Here is a 27,736-nt window from a genome sequence, read left to right as displayed (position 1 = left end):
GCCCTCGCGGCCCCGCCCCTGGACGCACGCCGCGGAGGCCCCGCCCCGCCCCGCCGCGCTCCTCGCGTCCTTCCGGCTCCGTGGTGGAAGTAGCCCTTCGCCGCGTCTTCCTGGAGAAGAAGGTGGGGTTCCGCGGGGAAAGCGGCCGGCGGTCACGCCAGCAGCCGGAAGTGGGGTGGGGGCGCGGGCTCTCCGGGCAGCGGCCCTCGGGTGCTGGGGTGCGGCCGAGCGGGGACTGGGCGAGCCCGGAGCAAGCGGGCTGCGGGAAACGCCGCGTGCGCCCGACGGGCGGGAGTTGTGCGCCGGGGCCGGCCGCGCGCCAGGCCCCGCCCCTCGGGGCCCCGCCCAGGGCGCGCTGCCAGGGGTTTCCATGGTGATGGTAAACAAGCCTCAACTGCCTCAGCTACAACTGCCAAGTTCCCCGCGTTCCACCCTCCTCTAGGTGCTCAGAGGGACGATCGAGGTGCCGGATGTGAAGAGCGGGAGCGTGGAGACCCGGAGCCCGAGGTGAGGGGCGGGACGGGCGGCGGGTCGGAGGCTGAGGGCCGCACCACTGGGACGGACCGAGAACTGGGCCCTCTGGGCTGGGGGCGGCGGGGCTGGGATACGGATTTGGGGGAGGCTAGGTCTGAAGTCAGGGGCCTCACCCACGGGGACCGAATGGGCATTGGGCACGCAGGGGCTGAGGGTTGGGGTCGGGAGAGGCAGGGGCTGAGGTCAGGGACTGGGCCCCCTGGGGCTGAGAATTGGGGTCACGGAAGGTGGGGTCAGAAGTCCCCGGCCGTAGAGTCGGGGACTGGACCCCTGGACTGAGATCGCGGGTGCGGGGAGGCAGGCCTGAGATCAAGAGCCATCCCCTCGGGGACTGGACCGCTGGGCTGGGATTCAGGGCCGCGGGAGGCAGGGAGGGAGGAAAGGCCTGGTGCGGCCTCCGGGGTTAGCAGAGCTTGAGCGCCCTGCCAGAAATAGCGCGAGGGCACCTGACGACCGTGGGAGAGGGGCTTCATTTAAAAATGAAAGCAGTACTTTCACGTGGTTGAGTTGCACCAGACTGGTTGGCAACTGACTCCTCCCCCCTCCCACGTTCCCGCTCGCTGAGCCTCCACTTTCGGTCTTTGAGGCCTTTTCTTCCTCTCGGTGTGGCGTGTGAGTCCTGAGCGCCGGTCTCCGTTTTGTCTCCTGCTTTTAGAGGTATTGTGTCTGGTTTTTGGGTAGAAACTCTTTGGTTCTCGTTATCTCTGCCGGGTGACCACACTTACGCGGAGCGAGCTTAATCGGCCGTTTCTTTTTCCCTTGCCCTTTATTTCTTTGTATCCTTGAATGTATTTTTTGCTGGTTCTTGACTGCGCCTAAGAAACTTCTGGACTCTGCCGGCGCTTGCGCTGCGCCCTCTACCTTCGGTGTGCCCGCGTGGGTCCCTGAAAGTGGCGCCGGGCGGCCTGGTGACGCCGGCAGAGTCCGGGGACTCGCCCGACCCCGTCTTTTATAGACCGGGTTAGGAGGCCACAGGCCCCTCCCTGTTGGTCTGTTCCCTTCAGGAGCTCTCAGGTTCTCGCCGGACAAATCCCCAGACCCCGGAGAGCCCCTTCCCCAGCTCCAGCAGGAACCCCCTCCCCCGCCGCCCCGCGTCCCTCGGGCCGGGCCCGCCGGCCGGACTCTCCTCGCAGTAGTTCCCTTCCCCCGAGGCCTCAGGACGCAGGAACGTGCTTCCTTTAGCTCTCACAGCTACCCGGGGGGTGTCCGGGCTCCTGTCTGCCCCGCGGCCGCGTGCGTGGCGGGAGCGGGGTCCGCGAGCTACGGCTCGCTGAGCGGGGGGAACCGCCCGCCGGGAAGGGGGGCCCCGAGGTGCCCAAGGTTAACGCCGCGCCTCAGGTCTCCGGAAGTTGGTGGCGCTGGAAGAGCTCTGAACACTTCAGATACTCTTTCAGTTCAAAACGTGGTCGAAATTCCCTATCTTAATGTAATTCTATTACTTACAGTCATTTTTTTAAAGGTTAACGGTTTCTGAATTTCTAGTAAGAATGAAAATACTTCGGGTTCTCCGGTTAGACAAAAAAATGCGTTGGGGTATGTCAGTGAAAAGTGATGTTTTCAGTGTTAATTTCTAGTCAAGATTCTTCATTTTGAAGTGAGTAAATTTCTACTTATGAAGTTTGGGAGAGGTTGCTGATGTTACTAATTACTAGTCTTTAAGCAAGCCCATCTTTAGTCATCTCTTGTGCCTGTATGCATTTCTGTAATTTGATTAGATTTATTACATACTAGGTCTTTTTTATTTTAGGTTTTAAAATAATTTTTTAAAAAGATTTTATTTATTCATGAGAGGCAGAGACACAGGCAGAGGGAGAAGCAGGCTCCTCACGGGGAGACCGGGGGAGACCGATGTGGGACTTGATCCTGGGTCCTTGGATCACGCCCTGAGCCGAAGGCAGAGACCCTCAACCGCTGAGCCCCCCTAGGCGTCCCTAGTTTTTAAAATTTTAACATTGTTTTTGTGGTATTTTTTTGGCAATTTTTAAATTTTATTACTTTTTAAATTTTTATTCTTGAGAGACATAGACAGAGGGAGAAGCAGGCTCCACACAGGGAGCCCCATATGGGACTCGATCCCGGAACTCCAGGATCACGCCCTGAGCCAAAGGCAGACGCTCAACTGCTGAGCCAGCCAGGTGTCCCTGTAATTTAAAAAAAAAAAATTAGCAGGTGACTGGTTTTCATTTAAAAGTCTTGCTACAGGGCAGCCCGGGTGGCTCAGCGATTTAGCGCCGCCTTTAGCCCAGGGTATGATCCTGGAGACCTGGAACCAAGTCCCACGTTGGGCTCCCTGCATGGAACCTGCTTCTTCCTCTGCCTGTGTCTCCGCCTCTTTCTCTGTGTGTGTGTCTCATGAATAAATAAATAAATAAAATCTTAAAAAAAACAATGGCCTTTATCAATGACAATTTGCTCTCCTTTAAAAAAAATAAAAGTATTGCTACAAAGCTTCCTGTAAACATAAAATATTCAGGTAAAAATGTGAATTGATTTAAGTGAAAAGATTGATCAAAATAGGTTAGTCTTCAGATATGGCCAAAACTGAAGGTGAGTGTGGAGACATCCCGGGCCCATCCAGGATAAGTGCCTGCAGGGGCTGCAAAAATGTGAAGGGGTCTCCTCCTCAATCTGAGCTCTGGCACTCACTCAGACTTTTTGGAGAGCACATTAATTGCCCCTTATTGGGTCCAGGCACAGAGCTAGGAATTTGACCATATTTTGATGGCACATGCTCATGACCAGTCTGTAAGAGGGGAGGGTATTGCTGTTATCCCTGTTGTACAGATGAGAAAATGGAGGCCGAGTGGAAAATGAAGTCACTTGGCCAGGGATAGAATAGGATTCAGATCTGGCTGACAGGGACTGCCCTCCTCTGCCAGGGACCCTGCTCTCATCTTACTGCCCTCATTTGGGGTTCTTGTGGAAAACCAAGAGGCTGATCTGAAGGAAAATCAGGCTCATCTAAGGCCAGTCTGGCTTATTTGACAGCAAATCCCAGACATAATGTTTATATCCATAAATATTGAAAGATTTTATTCATGAGAGACAGGAGGCAGATACATCTAGTTCAGAGGGAAAGCAGACTCCTCACAGGGAGCCTAATGTGGGACTCCATCCCCAGACCCCAAGATCATGCCCTGAGCTGCTGAAGGCAGACGCTCAACCACTGAGCCACCCAGTAGTCCTATATCCGTAAATATTTTAGCTTATATTCTGTGGATTTAAAAAATACAACTATAGTACCATCATCACACTTGAAGAAATAATAATTCCTTGAGATCATCAAATACCCTGTGTTCAAATGCACCTGACTGTATAATTTTTTTTAATGATCTTTTTTTGTAGCTGGCTTGAACCGGAATCCAAACAAGGGTCATACCTTATATTTGGTAGATACATCTCAAATTCAGTTTATCACAGCAGTGCTGTTCAATGGAAATATAATGGAAGCCATGTGTAATTTCACATTTTTTAATAGTACAAAGAAACGTTCGTTCTAATAATTTAACATATTAACATATATTCAAAATATTTCCTCGTGTAATTTTTAAGTTACTTTTTTTTTTTCAAATTAAGCTTTCAGAATGCAGTGTGTACTTTATATCTACAGCACATCTCAGTTTGTACTAACCACATCGTAAGTGTGGTTATTAGTGCAATCTAGAGGTTCTCTATCCTTGTTTAGTAAATTGGGTTGAGTGTCACATAGAGTTCCTTTCTTGGCTTTGGGTTTTTTTTTCTGATTATATTCAATGGTGATGTTTGAGTCTCTGACCTCTACTTTTCCTCTAAAGGCTGTTCTGGTTCCCTTGAGATTTTTTTTGTTTTGTTTTTGGAAAGAATACTTCATTGGAGGTGCTGTGGACTCCTTTGGAGAGAGGTACTTAACTCCCCTTGTGATGTTAGCAGCCTTTGATGGTCTTTCCCTGAATGCATTGTTTTGTTAATGTTTCCAAATTAGTGACATTTTAAATACTCCTCATTTATTAGTAGGAATAGTTCCATAGAGAGGAAACTTTGTTAATCATTTGGTTATTCTAAGCTGTACTTTATAAATGACAGGTTGCTTTTGATTTCATTATTCCTGGCATTTATCAGTATTCAGCATAATAGCATGTGCCAAAGACACTTTTTCTAGTATCATTATGAAATTGGGGTTTTAACATATAGGATGTATTTTAATCCACTGTGGCTTTTATTCTCTTTGGTGCACAAAATATTTTTTGTGGCCAGTGGGAGCCCTTCAGATTGGTTTCTGACTTTTCTTGACCCAACCACAGTGATCTTTGATGCCTTCCTTAGTAAGGTGTAATACTTCCATTAAGTGTGTCCACTAGTTTATTCAACTGGCCTTTATTGGTGGGCAGTTGGGTTGTTTCTAGCCTTTTCCTCTTAGAAATAGAGCTGAGATGAATGGCTTTTACAGGTGTCTTTGCTTTTTTGTTTTGTTTTGTTTTTTTGGCCATTGAATATATCCACAAATGGTAAGTGAAAGTGCCACAAAAGGTATTTATAACCTTGCCAAGAGGATGTGTTTTCAGACTTCTGTAATTTTTGCCAGTATGGTAGATATTTTCAATGTTACTTCATTTTATTTTATTATTTTATTATTTTTTAAGATTTTATTTATTCATGAGAGACACAGAGAGAGGCAGAGACATAGGCAGAGGGAGAAGCAGGCTCCCTCCATGCAGGAAGCCCAATGTGCGACTCGATTCTTGATCCTGGATCCTTCATGCTCTGAAAGGCAGCCGCTCAACTGCTGAGCCACGCAGCTGTCCCAATGTTACTTGATTTAAAATTTTAATTTATCTTAGATGGGAAAGGTGGAACATCTTTTCATGTTTAAGGTCATTTCTTTTTCTGTTGACTCTCTATGCCTCTAGCCCATTTTCCTTTTTGGGTGGTTGGACTTTCTTATTTTAGATACTGTATAAAGGAACATATGTTAAAGCTTTAGGGAAAAAATTGGAAATATCTTTCCCTTTTTATCGATATTTTTGCTTAGCTTGGTGTTCTTTTAGCTATGCATAAGAGGTGTGGAGGTTTTATATTTTATTTTTGTTTTTTATTTTGAGGTTTTATTTGTATTTATGTAATGAAATTTTTCGTTTTTTTCCTGTGTTGTGGGTTTTGGGTCATGGTCAGAAAAGTTTTCCTGTTCCCAGTTTATCCATTTTCCTTGCTTTTCTTTATATTGTGTAGGCTATTTCTTAGCATTTCTCATAAAACATGAAAAATTCTAAGTTAACTTTTACCGTCATAAATATGTCAGTGTGACAGATTGCAGGGACTGACTTTGAAATGATGAACTACAATTGCATTTTTGGAATAAACCCAACTTGGTCATGATTATTACTTTGTATATAGCTAGATTTGGTTGGCTGATAATTTCCTTAGGAGCTTTTCATGTTGAGTTCATGAGCAAAATTAACCTGTGAAACTCGATAAACTAATTTTAACACTCTTGAAAATGGAAAATCAATTCCAGGTTGATTGTAGATCAATACAGAAATGTAGATGAAAATAACGAAGCTTATAAAGTTACATATAGGAATGCCTGGGTGGCTCAGCGGTTGAGTATCTGCCTTCGGCTCAGGGCATGATCCCGGAGTTCTGGAATTGAGTCCCACATCGGCCTCCCTGCATGGAGCCTGCTTCTGCCTCTCTGCCTGTTTCTTTGCCTCTCTCTGTCTTTCATGAATAAATAAAAATCTTTAAAAAATAAAAGTTAAATATATATCCATATGGCCTTGGCCTAAGAAAAAGATCTCTTAAACCTGGCACAAAAAGCAGTAATCCTTAAAGGGGGGGCGCGCACAGGGCTAGAATGAAATATTCTGAATGCCTATTAGGTTTCTCTGTATGCTGCTTTTACAAAAATTCTCACCTAGTGTGAATATTACAAATTCCTGGTCACACTCTCGTAAGTCTGTCTACATTGCAAAGGCGACCCATTATTGACATCTCCATAGGTTTTTGTTTTGCTTTCCATAACATTTGTTTAGAATTAGGCTGTCCAACAGAGTATGAGTAACAAATGTAATTTGTTTCATTTTTTAATCAAGATATAATTCACATACCATACAGTTCACCCAGTTTAAAGGGTACAAATCAGAGGTTTTTAGTATATTTACAACATTGTGAAAACCATCACTACTATCTAATTCAAGAACATTTTCTTACATTGAAATACCTGTAAGCATTCCTGGGATGAATCCTATTTGGTCATGGTGTATAACCTTTCTTACATGTTGGCTGGTTTCAGTGTGTAGTATTTTATTGAGGAATTTTACACCTTTACTCATAAAGGATATTAGTATGTAGTTATCCCTTCCCGTGATGTCTGTCTGGTTTTGCTATCAATATATGAGTTTACTAGGGCTGCCATAATAAAATAATATGGACTGGGTTGTTTAAAGAATAGAAATTTATTGTCTTGCAGTTACGGAGGCCAGAAATCCTACATCAAGGTATCAGCAGGGTTGGTTCCCTGTAAAGGCAGTGAGGAAATGATATATTCCAGACCTCTCTCCTTCGTTTGTTAGATGGCTGTCTTCTGTGTCTTAACGTCATTGGGTCTATGTCCAAATTTCCCCTTCTAAAAGGATACCAGTCATAATGGAATATGGCTCACTCTGATGGCCTCATTTTGTAAAAAGGCTATCCAGATTTCACATTTTGAGGTGCTGGGGTTAGGACTTAAGCATCTAAATTTTGGACACACATTTCAGCCCATAAAACAGGGTAATACTGACTTTTGTAGAATGAGTTGGGATGTTTTGATATTTTTATTTAGTATTTTTTAATAATATATTTTGATTGGCTGTTATTCAAAATATTTCGACGTGTAATCAGTATTTTAACGTTGAGATCTGTTACATACTTGTTTTAATCTTTGCAGTTCAGTGTGCATTTTATACTTAACAGCACCTCACAATTCGTAATTGTCACTTTCAAGTGTTCAGTAGGCACATGTGGTTAACGATCATATTTTTATCCTTTGTACCCAGTTTGTTCTTTTTCCAAATCTTTTTTTTCTCTATACTTTAAATTTAGGAGTTTTAGCAACATATGCTTAGGTTGTGTCTTTTAAAAATATCTGTTGGGAACTACATGACCACGTTTATCTTAGCCAGGAAAATCTCCTTTCCATTCTTTATCTGTTCTCTTGCCTCCGTTTGTGTCTTTTTCTCTTACTGGAATTCCTATTATTGACATGTTACTTCTTTTGTCTCGTGTTACATCTTGTGTCCTCCAAATTTCATATATTTTTTCCCTTTATTATTTTTTTGAGATATTTCTTCTACTTGGTTTTTAGTCCACTGTGCCTTCAATTCATTACTAACTTTATAAATTCAAAATTCAATTTTTAGTACTAAAAAAGTTTAGTATTCTGTAATTGAGTATCTGAAAGTGGTCGTTATTTTTTTCTCTTAAAAAAATTAGTGTTTCGTCTAGCGCTTCTCATTCCCTTAAAACTGCTGTTAATAAGCTGTTGTCTGAATGCATGGTATTCTTTCTGGGTGCCTGAGCCACTCTTCTGTGCATTGTTACGTTTCTTTCCTCTTGGTTCTGTTCTCCACTCTCCCAGGGCAGTATACTGTGGTCCCCTGAGCAGCAAACATGGAGCCCAAGATGCTATAGCAGTCTCAGCTCCTATGGCAACTGCATGGGGCCTGACAAGGTGTCAAGTCTCCATAGAGCCCCAGGAGGAAACTCTAGGCCCCTTGAGGGGCTGTGGGCATGTACTACAACCATCTCTCTGGAGACCGTGAGTGTAACCCACAAGGCATCCTAAGGCCTTTGCCCAGCTCTAGGATCTTTAGCAAGGGACATCAAGTAGCAGTGTTTCTATTTATGAAAACTTAACCTGGTAACTTAGATTTTGATTCTTGAGTCACCTGCAGTATGCAATCAGTAGTACCATAGAGCAACAGTTGCTTGTTCTATGTTGGGTAAAAATTTGTCCCTTGTGATAATTTTAATACAGGCATTATAATTTACCTAATTTCACATACTATTTTTGCCTTTTAGTTAACACAGCTTTTGAGAAGTGAATACCGAGGGAAAGTGTATTATTACCTCAGATTTAGCTACAGTATATAAACTAAAAGGCCTAATAATGAAAAGATCATGGAAAACAGCTTTCTTGTTGCATATGGATCATATATATCCTCTTTGATGGATAAAAATGTAGTATTAGCAATAAACATCTAGAATGTTAATAATGTATTTAATCCATCTACAGCTTCTCTTTTTTTTTTTTTTTTTTTAAGATTTTATTTATTTATTTATTTATGAGAGAGAGAGAGAGAGAGAGAGAGAGAGAGGCAGAGACACAGGGAGAGGGAGAAGCAGGCTCCATGCAGGGAGCCCGACATGGGACTCCATCCTGGGTCTCCAGGATCACGCCCCGGGCTGAAGGCGGTGCTAAACCGCTGAGCCACCCAGGCTGCCCAGCTTCTCTCTCCTTAATAGCTCTGAGGGAGCTTTATGTATTGAATTTGGGTTGTTATACAAATTAGGGTCAGAGTTCTCATACTTCAGATGCATGAACCCCTTGAAAATTTTGATACAGCTGTGGGAGTGTGCTTTCTTGAAGTGGTTGGTTCAGAACTTATATTCTCAAGTGAGTATCTGACAGGAGAAAAAGTTTAAGAGCCACTGAGTTGGGACTTCATAAATTGTTGGGTTGGAAGAGACTTTTGTGGTTTCCAATGTAATTTCCAGTGGAACAGGAAAATTATCCATCACAAATTAAGGGTCTGGGCTTTGCTCACATACCATCCCTAGACAGGGAATTTGCTTTTTCCCTAGGCCCATCTTTGCTCCTCAAGTGGAAAACAGACATAAGCAGCAGAAATATATCTAAAACTCTCGTGTGAATTTTTAAGATTTTATTTATTCATGAAAGACACACAGAGAGGTAGAGACATAGGCAGAGAGAGAAGCAGGCTCCATGCAGGGAGCCTGATGTGGGACTCGATCCCGGGACCCCAGGATCACGCCCTGGGCAAACACAGACTCTTAACTGCTGAGCCACCCAGGCATCCCTCTCCTGTGAACTTAATAAGAACTGAGTATGAAGATTAAAATGATTCACCATGGGTAACCTGGCTGGCTCAGTTTGGTATAGCATGGGATGACTCTTGATCCTTGACGTTAAGTTCAAGCCCTGTTGGGTGTAGAGATTACTTTAAAAAATAAAATCTCTTAAAAAATAATAAAAGGACTCACCACAAAGTAAAATATTTATACAAAGCAACACAAAAACAGACACTGGCAAAAGGGCTGCATTTAAAACATATAAAGAGGGACACCGGGGTGGCTCAGTTGAGTGTCTGCTTTGGCTCAGTGTTATCCTGGAATCCGGGATCTGAGTCCCGCATCGGTCTCCTTGCATGGAGCCTGCTTCTCCCTCTGCCTAGGTCTCTGCCTCTCTCTCTCTTTCTGTGTCTCTTATGAATAAATAAATAAACAAACAAACAAACATATAAAGAATTTGAACAAGTATTCAGGGAGGAGGAAGTAGGATAACCTACAAAGGAACAAAAAAATAATAGTCTTCTAAAATCTACTTTTTATACCTCAGGTATTTACCAGGGGAAATTTTCACCCCCCCCTTCTCCCACCCCTGCTTTGTGTCTGTTTAAATGTCACTTCCTCAGCTCCAGTGTTAGTTGATCCCCATTATTTAGTTTTAGGTCATTCAGAATTTGTCATCATACATTTATTTCTTCCTTTCTTTATGGATTTTCTAGTCCACTGTTTTGTGGACCTAGCACAGTGCCTGCATTTTGTAAGTGCACAATATTTCTGAGTTAGCGAATAACTCCCAATTTCGGATAATTTTATCTATTGCACATCACTCATCCTTGAACATTAGCTTCATTTCTACCACAATGAAGGGCACCATTCATTCATTCATTCATTCATTCATGATAGAGAGGCAGGAGACACAGGCAGAGGGAGAAGCAGGCTCCATGCAGGGAGCCCGATGCGGCCTCGATCCCAGGACTCCAGGATCGCACCCTGGGCCAAAGGCAGGCGCTAAACCGCTGAGCCACCCAGGGATCCCCAAGGGCACCGTTTTTATTGCAGGTTACCATCAGTTTTTCCAAACTTGTCTCATTGCTTTCCCATCCCCTCTCTGTGCATCTGTTCCCACCATTTCTTTTCCAGATAGCAGCTAGGCTGTCCTGTTGAAAAGCAAAAACAAATTACACCACATTCCATTTTGAAACAAATGACTTCCCATTGGCCTTAGACTAAAGTACAAAATACCAAACCAGGCTTTCAGGGCTGTGGAGGATCTTCCTCTGCTTTTCCTCTTTCACTGGTCTCAGTACAACATGCTCCCCCGTGTCTTGCGTGCATGTTGTTTCTTCACTGGGCAGGAGCCATATCATGGCTGATCAATTATTAACAGTCACCTCCCCAGTGTCACCAACCAGTTAAGTCAAGAAGGCATATGTAAGACGTACTTATTAACTGCAGGAAACTAAAATAAGTGAGAAAATGCATACCAATCATATAAATTAACAAAAATATATTTTGAAGAGGTTTTCAAGAAGTTATAAATGCTTATGAAGTAGTCAGGGTACTTCAGTTCTGTAGAGATATTCTTTCCAAAAACAAGCTAATCTTGTGGCTTAATTTTTCTAAAGAATATTGTTTTCTCTTGAATTCATGAGTTTTTAGTCCCTGTGTCCTTCCATGAATGGGTGGATTTTGAATCTTGTTGCCCAGCTTCCACAATTACCAATCAGGTAATGTGACAGTTTTTCTTTATATCCCCCTCCTTCTAATAATTTTCAAGCAAATTCTAGCCAATGTATTCTCATTCACAGATACTTCCAAGTGAATGTCTAGAAACTAATTCCCTTATATTTAAACACACCTACAGTTACATATCTAAAACAAGTAAATACACTTTAATATGAAAGATTTTAATAACAAATTTTTAGTCAGTGTTTAGATATAAAATGTTTATAAATGACTCAAAATCCAAATATGCCCCATGTATTGAGAATCCTTGATAAATGTCTTAAGTTTATTTTATTCGGTTATGTGCTTACTTGGTCTTTTCCCTTGGAGCTGTTTTGTAATGAAGCACTGAACTCATTTGTTCTTGTAGAATTTACAGTCTGGGTTTGCCTACTCTCATCTAGTAGGTTCCTCTTCCTTGTAAATCCTATTAATTTCATAGTAAGTAGATTCATTCGGCTTTTTCTTAAATAATTTCATTATTTAAAAGTATTTAGCATACAGAAAATACAAAAGTATAAGGAAGCTCGACGTACCCTCTCACCTAGTTTCAAGTGTGTGAAACTAGGGGTGTTCACCTAGTTTACTAAATCATCACCCTTTCATCTGTAATCCTACTCCATCCACTTAGAAACTAGACCTTAAATATATTTGAGTATTGACTCCAAAAAATAAAATCACAGCACCATAATTAAAGAATTTAAATTCCTTAATATAATTGTTCGTTTGAACGCGGATTCACGGGTTCATGAAATTAATTCTTTGCTGGGTATTAAAAATTGCGAGTTTTAAACTGATGCAAAATATTTACACGAGTTTGTGGCGAAATATAAAAAACAAGGTACTGTATATACAAAGAAGTTCTACCTTTTGTCCTTTAGTTTCCATTCTAAATTCTTCCTACTTTCAGAGAATTTTTTCCCCCAAAGAAACCGTGCCGATCTACCCCTCCCCTGCGCTGGTACTCTGGACTTTTCCCTATCCTGGCACCTTTCCTGAGAACTCACTCGGAACGGTCTTCCTCGTTGCTTTTCTTCCTTCCCTCCGTCCTCCCACTTCCTGCCTGGGCCGACCGCGCGGGCCGCGGGCCGCACCTGCAGGACGCGTTTCCATTGGTGACATCTTGGCGGGCCCATCGGTGGCACTTCCTCCTTTACACCCCGTGACCCACGTCCGGCCCGCCGCCCTCAGTCACGCGGCCTCTGCCTCCGGGACGCAGCCCCGCGCGTCGGCCTTCCGGACTCCGGACCCGTCGTGGTGAGCCGCCGCGAGCGGACGACCCCCACCCGCCTGCCCGTCCGCCCTCCCCGGCCCCCGACCCACCCCACCCCACCTCGGCGAGTCCCGGGAACTCGCCCCTCCCCCACAACCCCCGTCCCGCCCGCGCCAGGAACTCTTTCTTTACCCTCAGTGTCTTAGGAACTCTTCCTCTGTCCTCCCCCCCGTAGCCCCCCTGCCCCAGGAAGTCCCCCCGACCCGACCCGACAGCTCCGCCCCGCACGGGTCCCGGGAACTCTTCCCTGGTCGCCCCAGAAAGCCCCCCCCCCCGACTCGGGAGCTCCGCCCCCTCCCTGCAGCTCCGGGAAGCCTGGCCTGGAACTCGGCCCCACCCCCACCCCCACCCCCACCCCGGCGGCAAACTACCCTCCCCCCCCCCGCCAGCCCAGGCCCCCTCCCGCCCGGCCCCGAGCTGCTCTCCCCCCACCTCCGCTCGTTCCGCCCCCGCCCCGGAAGCTCCCGCTGACCCCGCCCAGGCCCCGCGGAGAGGCGCACTGGGCTCCCATTTTCCTGTGGGGCCGGGTGGATCGTACGTTTTCGGATCCACCAAGTAGAGGCCTGGTGGGCCCCCCGCCCCGCGCCTCGTACAGGTCCCCCCGCCCGGCGAGCTCGGCGCCTGCGACCGCCGCTGTGCTTCCCGCCGAAATCGCTCAGGCGCGCCCCTGGCGGCCCGCGCGGCCGCGAGCTTAAGGGCGCACTTTCCACCCCCGCCAGAAGCGCTTCCCCACAGCCAGTTTCGTTTTCAGGCCAATAACAAAAGGAGTCGCACCTGGACCTTGCCCGGAGCCTTCTGCGTTTTTAAGCGTCGGGTGGAATTAGGGGTCCTTTGGCTGTAAACTGCGTTTGTTTGGTGAAAATAGAAATCAGTCCTGATCCCCTCAGCGGTAAGTCTTAGAGCAAAAAAGAGCTGCGTAGTCCTGAGGCAGTGTCTCTCGCTCACTGTGATTTAAGAGTAGAACTTTGTGAGTAATTAAGACATTCAGGACAACCTGCCTTGTGCGTGCTACGAGCTGCAGGTGAATATTTATTTACAAATAAGGGTGAACATGCGCTAGGTCCTACTGCTAACACAAAAGAGGGTGAAGCCAGGGTCCCACTGAGTACCCCTCCCTGAACCGAGAGGATGGGATGTTAAGCCGCCCTTGTACTGCTTAGATAAATCTAATCAGTCGTGACACTCCGAGGCGCACCCTCTTTATCTTGATTGGATCTACCTGAATCCAAACTAAATCCCGTCTAACCAGTACAGTGAAGGAGGACCTTACAGGAGCCCTAGGACTTTTTTTAGAAATGCGGAATCTTCCCTATTCACATCTATTGTTTCAGAATCTGCATTTTAACACATCCGTGGGTGGTCTGTGCACGCTCCACTAGAATCCATGCACCTGGGGGAGTTGTGCAAAATCCTTGGCTACATCCTGTAGGGTACAGTACAGTTAAATTATCTTTAGGTGTGGGACCTAAGAGCAGTATTTTTTCACATGCGGCGATTGCAAGGTGGTGGCTCTGGTGAGACCCATGCTCTATCAGTGCTTCAGCTTGTGTACACGTGCCCATTTCAGTCCTTTGAAAATTGGCTGCAGTGTCTCTGGCCGCCCCTGCACATGCTTGTCCAGGGAGGGTCCCCTAGGTGTTGGTTTGCAGACAACACTGGAAGGAGGTGGAGTGAACCAGAGAAAGGAATCAAGATACCTGGGTTCTTCTACCTTTTTTGGATTTCACTCTTATGGGGGTACAGGGGAAGGACAGTGAAGCTTTCTAAAAGCCATCTTCCAGAGATTTTGAAATTATTGCTTCTTAAACTGTAATACTTTGCATTTATACGGGGCTCCCGACCATCCTCCAGATAGTATTTAATAATAGAGAAAACTAGTAAGACGGCAAACTTAAGACTACGTGTTCAGCGAAATTCACTTGAGTTTCCCAGTTATACTTTTCCAAAATTAAGAATGTGGTTTAGTTTCTTAGATGTACCCCGTGGATTTCACATATCCTGGTCTCCGGGGATATTCTCATCACTTGGCTGTGAGTGATGGTAGTGATTTTGTTTTTCCTGTTGAAAAACATATTTCAGAATTTCCTCCCTTTATTCTCAATGTCGGAGCAAATTCAGGTCACAAGAAAAGTTACCAAATAAAACTTGGAAGGAAAAACTTTGAGTATCTCCACCCTAGGCCGCTGCGCGCCCCCCCCCCCCCCCTGTAACTGGTAAAAATTGTAAATCCTGTTGGAACAATTCTAGCACACTTGATGGAGCTCATCCTGGTCTCCCCTCCTGCCTCTGGTCCCTTCCCTACCCACAACAGTTGTGGCCTTGCTCCACCCTCTCCCTGAAGAAACCCCTCCCACCTTTGGTATTTAGATTTCTTCACTGAGCTTAAGCGCCTTCTAAGTAAGTCTCATCAAGGCTGGTGGGATGTTTCCCTGCTGTTATCCCCCGTATTACCCTTTGAAAAGATAAACCTTTTAAATACTGTGGGGGCAGTCTTGGGTATGTGCTTTAATTTTGGAAGCCTTAGGACTTTAAAGGCCCTCCTGCAGTCCCAGTCCTGACTCTTCAAGGAGAAGGGGAGCAGAAGCCCATCCTGACCCCGGCGCCACCACCCCTGGTTGCTCTGGTGTGTGCTGGGGCACTGAGGCAAGACCGCCTTATCGCTCTTTTTTTAGGACAGTTCGTTACCTACCAGGAGTGTCTCCGACTGTGGGCATCCCCCCTCAGGTGGTTCTTTAAGGTGAGCTCTTTTAAGAAAAGTAATTTCTGTTTTGTGTGTGGTATATTTAAACAGGATGCTTCTTAGTGTGAAGTAAAAATTATTGTTGCTAGTTTTAAAAATCTAAGGAGCAGAAACCAACAGTACTCTTCTGTTGAGTTCTAGTTGATGTCCTAGGTACTGCAAAACTCCAAGGAATTCAAATGTAGAAGGTTCTGAGGATAAAGTGGAGATACTGAATTATATTTGCACCTAAAGTTAAATTTGAATTCCATCTGAAGTTTAGAAGAATAAGGAGTTAGCAGGTTATAGGACTTCCCATGAGAAGTGTAAGAGAAAATTAATTCTGGAGTATAAATAAGCGATAAGTTTACATGTAGACCTGTTTTTTAGAAGAGTAGTCTTCACCTTGCCTTCAGAGAAGTCCCTTTGTTTTTCAGACTTTCTCAAGCAAAACATTTATAATCTTTACTGTATTGTTAGGTGTTTTAAGTAATTCTTAAATGCCTGTCTGTGTAAGTAATTCTTAAATACCTGTGTTCGTTTATGCTTCCTGCATGTCTTTTTCTGCCTAGACTGCCATGTTGTGGAGGGAGGTGTTGACCTCACTTGGCCAATCAGTTAATCTCTCCCTAATCTTGGGCCTGCTGTGCTGGGGGTGGGGCCACAGTGGCCAACGGAACAGACTGTCCCTGCTAGGCTCTCAGAGCAGTTTTGAAGACACATTTTAAACAAATCAGAACAAGAATGCTACGGAGTGTAGAAATAAGAGAACTTGTAGAAGAAGATCTTGTGGAAAGAGGTCGTATGTTTGAACTGAGGCTTTAAGGATTAGTAGGATTTAGCTAGGCAGGAGGTTGGGTGGGGAGTATATTTGGGGAGATGATTACTACGTGTAGTCAAATGCAGCAGAAAGCCTGGCACAATTCAGGCACAATGAATCAAAGAGGGCTTTTTTTTCCCTTTTTTTTTTTCTTTTTTTATTGGGAGCAATGCAAGCTAGATAAATGTGTTGTAGGCCAAAGTTGCAAGGTGTAAGTACCCCCTTAGCTCTGTGGTTTCTGTTCTAGTGCCAGTGGGAAGCCACTGATTTGGAACAAGAGAATGACATAAAGTGAGTTTAGGAGAACACTTGAGCTGCAGATTGAGTTGCAGTAAGGGCTAGCCATTACACTTGGAGAAGTTTAAGAACCAGATGAGAATATCCTGGCATGGGCTGTTGGTGCTGGAATTAGAAATGAGGAAGTAGAAAGGGATAGGAGGGCTATAGAAAGAAAAAGTTTGACAATTGAAATCACGGAGGAGGAGATTATTGAGCTCTTTATATTGTTGGAAATCCAGAGTAGTTGAATAGAATTTAGGAATGTGGTTGAGGGTGATGAATGGGACACTCCAGAATGGTAATGAATTCTTTAGATTTGAGGGCTTGGGTGAAGTTGTCCAAGGATTACTTCACTTACCTTTCTAGAACCTCAGGATGACAGGTAAGGCTATCTATACCTGCTGATGAGGTGCTATAAAAGAGTTCCAGAGAAAATACTGCTTTCGTTTGTGGTGTATCAGAGCTATGGAGTCAAGTTTTGTATGCCAGGCTTCCTGAGGCTGGGTACTTGAGTGTCCTGGGCCCAGACCTAGTTGACCGTGGAGGGAGATCACTTAAGGCTGCCTAGAAAAGAATTCACCCAAGCTCAGTGATTCCCAGCAGTTGAATGTGGAAGAAGGACTCAAAGGAAACAGCTAGGAGAACCAATCAAAATTAATAGGAAAACCAGAAGGTTGCATCTTCTTTAAGAGGGAGAAAGGATTTCCAGGGGGAGTGGTTAAATTCTGCTGTGGGAACAAGTAAAATGGTATATAATGGCATTAGTTCCGAATGGACATTCTTAATTACTAAGAAGGTGGTCTTCAGTGAAAAGACTGAAGAGAAGTTTCTCTTGGCACCTGGATAGCTTGGTTACTTAAGTGTCCAACTCTTGATCTCAGCTCAGGTCTTGATCATGCAGGGTTGTGAGCTCAAGCCCCACGTTAGGCTTCACGCTAGGTGTGGAGCCTTAAAAGTTTTTTCTAGGGTGAGTGGAGTTGGGACCAGAGCAGGATTGTGATCCTGCTAATGATATCAGCTAACAAGAGAAGCAACTGCTTGTTTGTAAATTCCTAGACTTTGTGGCATGTGGCAGTTCCTTCACGTAGTTGCTGTTCTTTGAATCAGCTGCAGATGGGGGGAATGAGAAAAGGTGAGGTTGCCACAGACAGCTCAGGGCTTTGGGCAAGTGTGTGTGTGTGTGTGTGTGTGTGTGGTAGAACTGTAGGCAGTATTGAGGGCCCACTTTAAGGTTGGTGATCCTGATTCTACAGTAGTCATTCTCAGCTGGGAGTAGGTTTTACCCTCAGGGAACATTTGGAAATATCTGGAAATCTGTGGGGTTGTCACACCTGGGGGGAGGGTATTGCTACTGGCAGCTTGTAGGCAGAGGCAAGGGATGTTGCCTTCCAGCCTATAGTGCACAGGCCTATTCCCTACAACAAAGAACTGTCTGGTCCACAATGTGAACCATTTGGCCTGGCTATGTGACACTGAGCTACCTGGTACAGCCAGGAAATAGATAACTTAAACTTCCTGAGCTGTTTTACTTCACACGTACAAAAGAGGAGGAAGAGCATATGAAATCTGTTATAGGGGGATGGGGCCAAAGTCATTACAAAATCATCCTTTTGCACGTTGGCAGTTTTAAAAAAAATGATTAAGTGCTGCATAGTGACTTCATCAAATACCGAAATTACTGTAATTTATTAAAATTATGAGCCAAGGGACACCTGGGTGGCTCAGTCAGTTAAAACATCTGCCTTGAGCTCAGGTTGTGATCCCAGAGCCCTGGGATTGATAACCAATATCAGTCTCCTGGTCAGCGTGGAGCCTGCTGCTCCATCTGCCATTCCCCTGCTTATATTATTACAAATTTGCTCTGTCTTTTCTCTAGTAACAAGAAAATACTCTTTTACTTGAGTGTCATAATCTCACTTTCCTCCAGTTCTGAGAAGTTCTCTATTTCTAAATATTGGCTTATTTCATTCTTTTGTCTTCCCTTTAGAACTTAAAATAACTGACCATTAGAATTGATAGGCTGTGGCTTACTGACAGAGGCTTCTAGATCACTATTGGAATTTTTTTTTTTTTTTTTTTTTTTAGATTCCTAATTCTTTTTCAGTCTGTAATATGTACATTTTAGGGGAGACCTGGGATTGAATCTGAGTTCAAATGTATTGGGTGTATTTCTTAACATTTTATTTTTTCATCTGTAAAATCAGAAAAATAAGATTTACTGCATATTCTTGTACATAATAAAAAATTATGTAAAGTTTTTGCTTTCTTTTCAGCCACAAAAAACTGCACCCAAGCTTGTTTGACGTCTGTCCTCTCAAGTGTCCATGATGCTGGGCCCCGAGGGAGGTGAAGGCTTTGTGGTCAAGCTCCGTGGCCTGCCCTGGTCCTGCTCTGTTGAGGATGTGCAGAATTTCCTTTCTGACTGCACAATTCATGATGGGGCTGCAGGCGTTCATTTCATCTACACTAGAGAAGGCAGGCAGAGTGGTGAGGCTTTTGTTGAACTTGAATCAGAAGATGATGTAAAAATGGCCCTTAAAAAAGACAGGGAAAGCATGGGACACCGGTACATTGAGGTGTTCAAGTCCCACAGAACCGAGATGGATTGGGTGTTGAAGCACAGTGGTCCAAACAGTGCCGACACCGCCAATGATGGCTTCGTGCGGCTTCGAGGACTCCCATTTGGATGCACCAAGGAAGAAATCGTTCAGTTCTTCTCAGGGTTGGAAATTGTGCCAAACGGGATCACACTGCCTGTGGACCCCGAGGGCAAGATTACAGGGGAAGCCTTTGTGCAGTTTGCCTCCCAGGAGTTAGCTGAGAAGGCCCTTGGGAAGCACAAGGAGAGAATAGGGCACAGATATATTGAAGTGTTTAAGAGCAGTCAGGAAGAAGTTAGGTCATACTCAGATCCTCCTCTGAAGTTCATGTCTGTACAGCGGCCGGGGCCCTATGACCGCCCTGGCACAGCCAGGAGGTATATTGGCATTGTCAAGCAAGCAGGCCTGGAGAGGATGAGGTCTGGTGCTTATAGTGCAGGCTATGGGGGCTATGAGGAGTACAGTGGCCTCAGCGATGGCTACGGCTTCACCACTGATCTGTTCGGGAGAGACCTCAGCTACTGTCTCTCAGGCATGTATGACCACAGATATGGAGATGGCGAGTTCACCGTCCAGAGCACCACTGGACACTGTGTCCACATGAGAGGGCTGCCGTACAAAGCTACCGAGAACGACATTTACAACTTCTTCTCTCCACTCAACCCTGTGAGAGTCCATATTGAGATTGGCCCTGATGGAAGAGTGACGGGTGAAGCTGATGTTGAGTTTGCCACTCACGAAGAAGCTGTGGCAGCTATGTCCAAAGACCGGGCCAACATGCAACACAGATACATAGAACTTTTCCTGAATTCCACAACTGGGGCCAGCAATGGGGCATATAGCAGCCAGATGATGCAAGGCATGGGAGTGTCAGCCCAGTCGACTTACAGTGGCCTCGAGAGCCAGTCTGTGAGTGGCTGTTACGGGGCTGGCTATGGAGGCCAGAACAGCATGGGTGGATATGACTAGTTTTGTAGGAGCATTTGAGTTATTGCAATCAAATTTTCACAGGCAGCCAACAAGCAGTGAAAAGCAATTATTACTCTAGAGGAAGCTGTGGGACCCATTTTGCACCATGAGTTTGTGAAATCTGGATTAAAAAATTACCTCTTCAGTGTTTTCTCATGCAAACTTTCTTCTAGCATGTGATATTGAGTAAACTAAAACTATTTTCAGCTTTTCTCAATTAACATTTTGGGTAGTGTACTTCAGAGTGATGTTATCTGAGTTAAAGTAGTTTTAAGTACATTAAATGGATCTTTTACACCACATCACCATGAACACATTGGGGAGACGTGCTTTTTTGGAAAACTCAAGGTGCTAGATCCCTGATTCAAAGAGGAACATTTCTCCTGTTTGTTCATTCTAGTTTATTTTCATTTAAAATCTTTTTAGGTTAAGTTTAAGCTTTTAAAAAATAAGTTAGTTTTGAAAATTGAGACACATTACTAATACTGTAGGAATTGGTGAGGCCTTGACTTAAAACTTTCTTTGTACTGTGATTTCCTTTTGGGTGTATTTTGCTAAGTGAAACTTGTTAAATTTTTTTGTTAACTAAATTTTTTTCTTAAAATAAAGATTTTTTCACAATGACTGGCACCGACTATATACTCACCAAAAAGCAAAATGGGTGGTTGAAGAGAATTTGTTTTAATACTGCTGTATTTCAGTGTGAATTTCAAAACTAATTTAGCACATGGAATCTAAGATTTCCCTTATTCCTATACCAAGGCTAAATTAAAAGTTTGATTTTTAAAAATGTTAAACATGAGCGGTAGAAATGGTGACTGGAAACACGGGAGTATGAAAATAGAAGCAGCACGCAGGCCTAGCCTCCTTTGTGACTGGACTGCTCAGCTGTAATGTCCCTCTCTTCTCTTATACTGGAGTCACATTCATTTCTCATAGCTAAAGACCCTTAATTTTGGGTGCCACATACTTTGGCAGTCTTTTAATCACAACCACATTTTGTTTCAGGGTGGTTTTTTTTTTTTTTTATATGAAATTACTGATTTGAACATTTTTTTTCCATGCTAGCTCTAATAATCCTGGGTTAGAAATCACAGGTTATTACTGAATACACATAAATCTTGGGACAGACCTGTTTCCAAATTAGAAAGTCATCCTCTACCTAGCAAGAGAAAACAGTGTCCAAATTCCAGGCAGCTCTGCACACAGCATGTTGCCATCACTATTAACTTTGACATAACACTCAGACTTTTGAGATGTGAATGGAGGTTAATTTTTAACTGATAAAGCTTTTTTTCCCACCCACCCCCCACTTGTTTTTGATAACCATAGAATGTAGCGTAGATAGCCTAACTACACCACTTCTGGGATCATCCTTTTATTTCAAAGAGTCAATGTTCTGTTGGGTAAGCTCCTGAAGATTTTATTAAATAAGCATTTATGTAGACTAATATCTTACCTCGGCCTCCTATAGCTTCACAGGCCCACCTTACCTGCCCTCTTTCCAACCAGTGTTCTGCAGACTCCTGGCTTGAAATAGGGCAGCAGCAGTGCCCAGAAATGCCAGAGGTGCTTGGACACAGGCTGAAGTAGGAAGATCCACTGTGAAGACTAGGTAATGTGAGATTTCTCGGGAGGCAGAGATGCACCTGGTCTAAAGCTTGCTCACAGGGTCTCTCCCATCCCATTGGTCCACCATGTTCCCAAGTCTTCCAACAACAGTCCACCAGAGGGAAGGGCTCTCTGGGTTATGACGACCCAGAGAAACCCAGGTAGAGCAGCACCTGGGAGCTTAAGAAATCTGTAAATGGTAAGATGCCATGAAAGACCAAGATCTGATAAGGTAGTGAAGATTTAAGGAGTATATTCACCCCCTAAAAGCCTCCCTACCTCAGTTTAGAGTCCAAATAAGGAGTGGGCTCCAAAATCCTGGGATGGGAAACCCAGAGGAATGTGCTATATTACCTGAAATTGCTGGGCCAGCAGCAGTGGCTCCCTCAGAACTATCTGGAGGCCTCACCTGTGGTAGGTGATTTAGAAGATGTCTGCCTCAAAGCTTGCTCCAAGTACCATTTCTAGAATAGACTGGCAAACCCCCCTTCAAATCCAGTCTGCTACCTGTTTTTACATGGTCTGTAATTTAAGAATGTTTTACAGATGAATTGGTTTAATGTTTGGGAACCCCAATGAAAAATGACTCCCCAAATGAGTTCCATTCTTATTAGTAGACTTGTACTACAAAACATTGCACTTAAATTTTGAGTTCTGTCAGTAAATACTGGAAATTTCAAATATGCCTCAGCTTGCAAAACAAAATACTTGCTATCTAGCACCTTCAAGAAAACTGCTTTTCATGTTCCAGAAAACTAGTATCAGGACTTAGCATGACAGAAGGGAGAGGCCCCAATATAGAAAAGAGCTGTAGGGCTTCTTCTGTGTGGACAAGACTCCTAGCACCCCAGGGGACCTGGAGGACACTGGACCAAAGGGTTAAGTGTAAAATAATTTGTAATGGGCATCTCTTGGGACTCAAGATTTAAATTAAATGCTTAGAGTCCATCCTAATAGTCTGCTGGGGTCAACTATTGAAGCTTGGAGATAGTGACCTACAGGAGGGTTGTATGCTGGGTGTTGAGAAAAGGGGTCATCAGACTCCGGTGGGCATGGTAGGGTTTAATATGTGAGGTGGGGGAAAAAAAAACAGCTAAAAATGTTCTGTGGAGGGTGCCTAGTGGGCTCAGTCAGAAGAGCCCACATCCTTTGATCTTGGGGTGGAGTTTAAGCCCGATGTTGGGTTTAAATAAAAGTTCCTGTTGAAGGGCCCCAAGATGCTTCCAATTTGATAAAGGAATGTGCTAGTAAAATGTACCAGCATCTTAAGTTTAATGGATATTCTCAGCCATGGTTGGCAGTATGAGAAAATAGGGTTAAAAGGATTCCAGAAAAGCAGCCAGTGGGTAGTGGCACCATCACATGTAAGGTAACCATGATTGCCCTAATGGACAGTAAAGCCCATAAGGCAGAATAAGGGCTTCACCTGGCCAGATCAGCAGTGAAGACTAATAGACCTCTGTATGGCCAGGGGCCACGCATAAGCACAGCCATAAGGTCTATCACTTTCTCCTCGCAGCTATTACTCTGGCTGTATGAGCGGAAAGCTAATTGAAAATCATGATCTTATCTTAGAGTGGGAACATGAGAAGGCCAGGTGAGAAGTGGATTTCCAGGCCAAGTTCATCTCACCATAGGTCAGATAGGTGTGCAGACTCCTCAGGTTATTGCCCTGAGTGAATTAGTATGAAGGGGTACACTAGGTAGCTGACAAAGCACCCCCTCCCTCACCTCCCGCCTTACTCTGGATCCCTGGCTTGTGAAGTAAGAGTCATAATGGTAGGAAAGACCGAGTCCTCTTGGCCTCCCAAATGTCATTACCTATTCAAGACCTTGAATAAAGAGAAGTGCCACATCTGAGGTTTGGGCCATGCTCATAGGCTTTGCAAAGCCAAGCAAATAATCTTTTGTCTGGTTTTAACAGATGAATTCTGGTAGAGGAGAGCAGATGACTAGGACCATAACCAAGTTGTTGCCTCCACACAGCTCAGCTTAATGTGTCTTTGCCATATAGGCCAACAACTCTCCAGCACTTGAGAAGCTCCTGACCTAGGGAATACATTCTCTTCCATCAGCATCAAGGAAATTAAAAAATATTTTATGTTCTCATAACATGGATATTAGAACACATTCCCTGTCTTTCTCCAGGGAAACTGGAGACTGATAACTCCTGATAACTTCTGCTGTTACAGTAGAGTCTGAAGAGACATTGATCATCTTGCCATGATCCACTATATTAATGTCCTCATTGGGTTTGTTGGGGAGAAAGCACGAGTGCTCTGGTTGACTTAGGAGGACAGGTGTGCTCGGGAGAGGAAGAATTCAGGGCTCTGCCACATTAGGGAAGTTTTTAGGGTCTAACAGTCTTGGGTGAGAATGGGCAGAGTAGGGTCCTAGGGCCAAATCTGGCCTGCTGCTTGGTTTTTGTTAAATGTCTTATTAGCATACAGCCATGCCCATTTGTTTTGTCTGGTGGCTGCTCTTGTAAACTACATTGGCAGAGATGAGTAGTTTTAACAGAGACTGTGTGGCCCACAAAACCTAACATTATCTTAGTGTATGTACAATCTGAGCCTTTATAGGAAGAGTTTACCAATCTTTGGCCTTGAGCAGAACTAGGACATTTCCTCCAAGGTAAAGGCCAAGATCATGCGTCACTAAGAGGCAGAAATTTTGGTAAGACATTTTGGATTTTGGAGAAAGTTTACACATGAAAATACAGCTCCTACCTAATTATTAGGTGACCAGAAGGCTGCAGGGGTTCTGCAAGCTGCCCAGCCATCTGCCAAAAAGGACAGTAGGCCCCATCATGGAGGTATCTGTTCATAAATGGTTTTGTGTGGTGTCTCTGACAAGTCTCAACAGTCACAGCTTAGACCCTGAGTATTACAAATCAAGGCCATGTCTCCTCCGTCACAGAGCTATTTACTATTCATAAAGCAGCTCCTGGAGCACCTGGGTGGCTCAAACATCTGCCATTGGCTCAGGTCATGCTCCCAGGGTCCTGAGATGGAGCCCCATCAGGCTTCCTGCTCAGCAAGGAGTCTGCTTCTCCCTCTCCCTTTGCCCCTCTTCCCCAACTCGTGCTTTCGCTTTCAAATCTTTTTAAAAACAAAAAGCCTCCAAAAGCAGCTCCTAGAGCTCCTGTGTTCACTCTGCACTAATACCACCCATGCTGTAGGATGTTGGCAGATGTATCAAGTCATAAGGCTCTTTTTTTTTGTTTTGTTTTTTCATTCATGAGAGACATGGAGAGAGAGAAAGAGGCAGAGACACAGGCAGAGGGAGAAGCAGGCTCCATGCAGGGAGCCCGACACGGGACTCAATCCCGGGTCTCCAGGATCACGCCCTGGGCTGAAGGCGGTGCTAAACCGCTGAGCTACCCAGGCTGCCCTCATAAGGCTCTTTTAAGGCATCTCAGTTTTGTTTTTCGTTTTTGTGTAGAAATTTTTGCATATATTTCATGAGATTTGTTTCCAGGTATTTTATTATATGTTACACGTGTGTGTTTTTTTTTTTAATTCATGAGAGACACAGAGAGAGGGGCAGAGACCCAGGCAGGGGGAGAAGCAGGCTCCATGCAAGGAGCCTGATGCAGGACTCAATCCCAGGTCTCCAGGATCACACCCTGGATGGAAGGCGGTGCTAAACCGCTGAGCCACCAGTGCTGCCCTATATGTTACATGTTGTCTCGGATTTGATTTGCTGCGAGTATTTTTTTTTTTTAAGATTTTATTTATTCAGGAGAGACACATAGAGAGGCAGAGACATAGGCAGAGGGAGAAGCAGGATCCATGCAGGGAGCCCGATGCGGGACTTGATGTGGGACTCGATCCCAGGACCGAGGGATCATGACTTGAGCTGAAGGCAGACGCTCAACTGCTGAGCCACTATGGATTTCTTTTTTAATTTTTTATTTATAATAGTCACACAGAGAGAGAGAGAGAGGCAGAGACACAGGCAGAGGGAGAAGCAGGCTCCATGCACCGGGAGCCCGACGTGGGATTCGATCCCGGGTCTCCAGGATCGCACCCTGGGCCAAAGGCAGGCGCCAAACCCCTGCACCACCCAGGGATCCCCACTATGGATTTTTTTAAAAGTAAACTCTACATCCTAGTGGGGTTTGAACTCACGACCCTGAGATCAAGAATTGCATGCTCTACTGACTGAACCAGTCAGGTGCCCCAAGAAATACTCTAGATTTAAAAAATATATATTTATTTATTTATGAGAGACAGAGGCAGAGACGCAGATGGAGAAGCAGGCTCCCTGCGGGGAACCCGATGTGGGACTCTATCCTGGGATCATGCCCTGAGCTGAAGGCAGACACTAAACTGCTGAGCTACCCAGGCTCAGATTTTTTTTTCTTTTTCTTCTTCTTTTCTTTCTTTTTTTTTTTTTTTTAAGATTACTTATTTGAGAAAAAGAGAACTGTGAGGGACAAGCAGACTCTGAACTGAGCACGGAGCCCAGCACGGGGCTTGATCTCAGGACCCTGAGATCATGATCTGAGCTGAAATCAAGAATCAGATACTTAACAAACTGACTCACCCAAGTGTACTCAAAAAAGATTTATTTATTTTAGAGAGCACCAGGGTAGGGGGCAGGAGAGGGTGAGAGAATCTCCAGAAGACTCCCCACTGAGCACAGAGCCTGACATGGGGCTCAGTCTCATGACCCTGAGATCATAACATGAGCCAAAATCAAGTCGGACCTTCAACCAACTGAGCCACAAAGGTGTCCCGAAATACCATGGATTTCTATATTGATTGTGGCCTTGCTAAATTCACTTAGCTATGCTAATTTAAATTTCTACATAAAAAAGTTTGCAAATGATAGTTTTATTGATTATTGTTTAAGATTTTATTTATTCATGAGAGACAGAGAGGCAGAGACAGAGAGAGACAGGCAGAGGGAGAAGCAGGCTCCATCCGGGTCTCCAGAATCAGGCCCTGGGCCGAAAGCGGCACTAAACCACTGAGCCACCGGGGCTGCCCTTTTATTGATTTTCTAATCTTTATGTCCTTTATTCTTTTCTTGCTTTGTTGCCTGCTCTTAGATCTAAGTTTGTTTTTTATCATTAGAACTATGATGCTGAAAGAAAAAAAAAAAAACAAAACGACACTGAACGAAGTTGGGGTCAGAGGACATCCTTGTCTTATTACCAAATTCAGAGAGAAAGCTTTTGTTATTTCTCCCTCAAAATATTGTTAGGACTGGCTCAGTCAGTGGAACATGCAACTCTTGATCTCAGGGTTATGAGTTCAAGCCCTATGTTGAGTCTAGAGATTATAAGTAAACTTAAGAAAAAGAGGGGCACCTGGGTGGCTCAATCAGTTAAGCATCTGCCTTCAGCTCAGGTCATAATCCCAGGATCCTGGAATTGGGCCCCACATCGAACTCCCTGCCCAGGAGGGGAGGCTCCTCCTTCTTCCTGCTCTTATTCTGTCTCTTTCTCTCAAATAAAATCTTAAAAACAAAAAAAACCTTTCACAGTTCTAAAGGGAAGAAGTCAAAATCAAGGTGTTGGCAAGGCCACACTCTGAAGTTCCAAGGAAGAATCCTTCCATGACTCTTTCTAGCTTCCATGGTTGCCCACAACTTGCTGTTCCTTGGCTTGCAGCTGCATCATTCCCATCTCTGCATCTATTGTCACATGGCCTTATACCTGTGTCCAGATTTTTTTCTTATAAGGACACCAGTCATTAAATTAGGACCCAACCTAATTCAATATGACCCCATCTTAAAATGATTATATCTGCAGGAGCTCTATTTCCAAATAAGGTCATACATAGTTCCAGGTACTGGGAGTTACAACTTGGAACATAACCTTTTTAAGGTACACAGCTTAACCCACAATGCATACATTCAGTTTTCTTCTGAGAATCTCCATACATCATCTCATTCCTTGAACATATTTGTCATAGTTTAGTCTTGCTCTGATCACTCCAAAATCTGCATCTTCTTTCTCTGTGTCTATGTTGTCTGGTGTCTGGTTTGTCTTTTATGCCTGGATATTTTGATAAGGACACATATCATGTATGTATATCAGAGGAATAGGATAACCAGAAGACTGATGTGGTGGAATGCCTGAATGGCTCAGTGGTTGAGCACCTGCCTTTGGCCCAGGGCGTGATCTTGGGGTCCTGGGATCAAGTCCC

At 44.4% G+C, this 27,736-nt stretch overlaps 2 protein-coding genes and 1 long non-coding RNA gene across 9 annotated transcripts in view; 2 read left to right on the top strand and 1 right to left on the bottom strand.

Moving 5' to 3' along the window:
- The first annotated feature begins 30 nt into the window (after positions 1-30).
- Positions 31-20,588, top strand: HNRNPF (heterogeneous nuclear ribonucleoprotein F). 7 transcript variants are annotated; one of them, XM_077878507.1, is made up of 4 exons: positions 31-122; positions 443-507; positions 15,250-15,314; positions 18,669-20,588. In XM_077878507.1, exon 4 carries the CDS (start codon positions 18,720-18,722, stop codon positions 19,962-19,964), a length of 1,245 nt encoding a protein of 414 aa, XP_077734633.1. In that variant the 5' UTR covers positions 31-122; positions 443-507; positions 15,250-15,314; positions 18,669-18,719; the 3' UTR covers positions 19,965-20,588. The 7 variants fall into 7 exon arrangements, with proteins under 7 accessions (XP_077734633.1, XP_077734638.1, XP_077734640.1 ...); XM_077878512.1 differs by having other exon boundaries at positions 15,250-15,319; positions 18,673-20,588; XM_077878508.1 differs by lacking the exons at positions 31-122; positions 443-507 and adding exons at positions 12,405-12,561; positions 13,329-13,466.
- Positions 1,101-27,736, top strand: part of RASGEF1A (RasGEF domain family member 1A) — a 216,018-nt gene continuing 189,382 nt past the window's right edge. The window contains exon 1 of the mRNA XM_077878494.1: positions 1,101-1,191. The gene's annotated coding sequence lies outside the window, so the exon portion shown is untranslated. The remainder of the gene's footprint in view (positions 1,192-27,736) is intronic.
- LOC144301446 (uncharacterized) lies at positions 6,581-12,589 on the bottom strand. Its single transcript, XR_013368276.1, has 2 exons — positions 12,312-12,589; positions 6,581-11,731 (listed from the first exon to the last, which is right to left on the bottom strand). It is a non-coding gene; the product is annotated as an uncharacterized LOC144301446 (long non-coding RNA).

Source organism: Canis aureus, chromosome 29 (genome assembly GCF_053574225.1).
Source record: "Canis aureus isolate CA01 chromosome 29, VMU_Caureus_v.1.0, whole genome shotgun sequence".
Classification (NCBI taxonomy): Eukaryota; Metazoa; Chordata; class Mammalia; order Carnivora; family Canidae; genus Canis; species Canis aureus.
The sequence above is the reverse complement of the archived record's forward strand: the minus strand, read 5'-3'. Positions and strand labels throughout refer to the sequence as shown.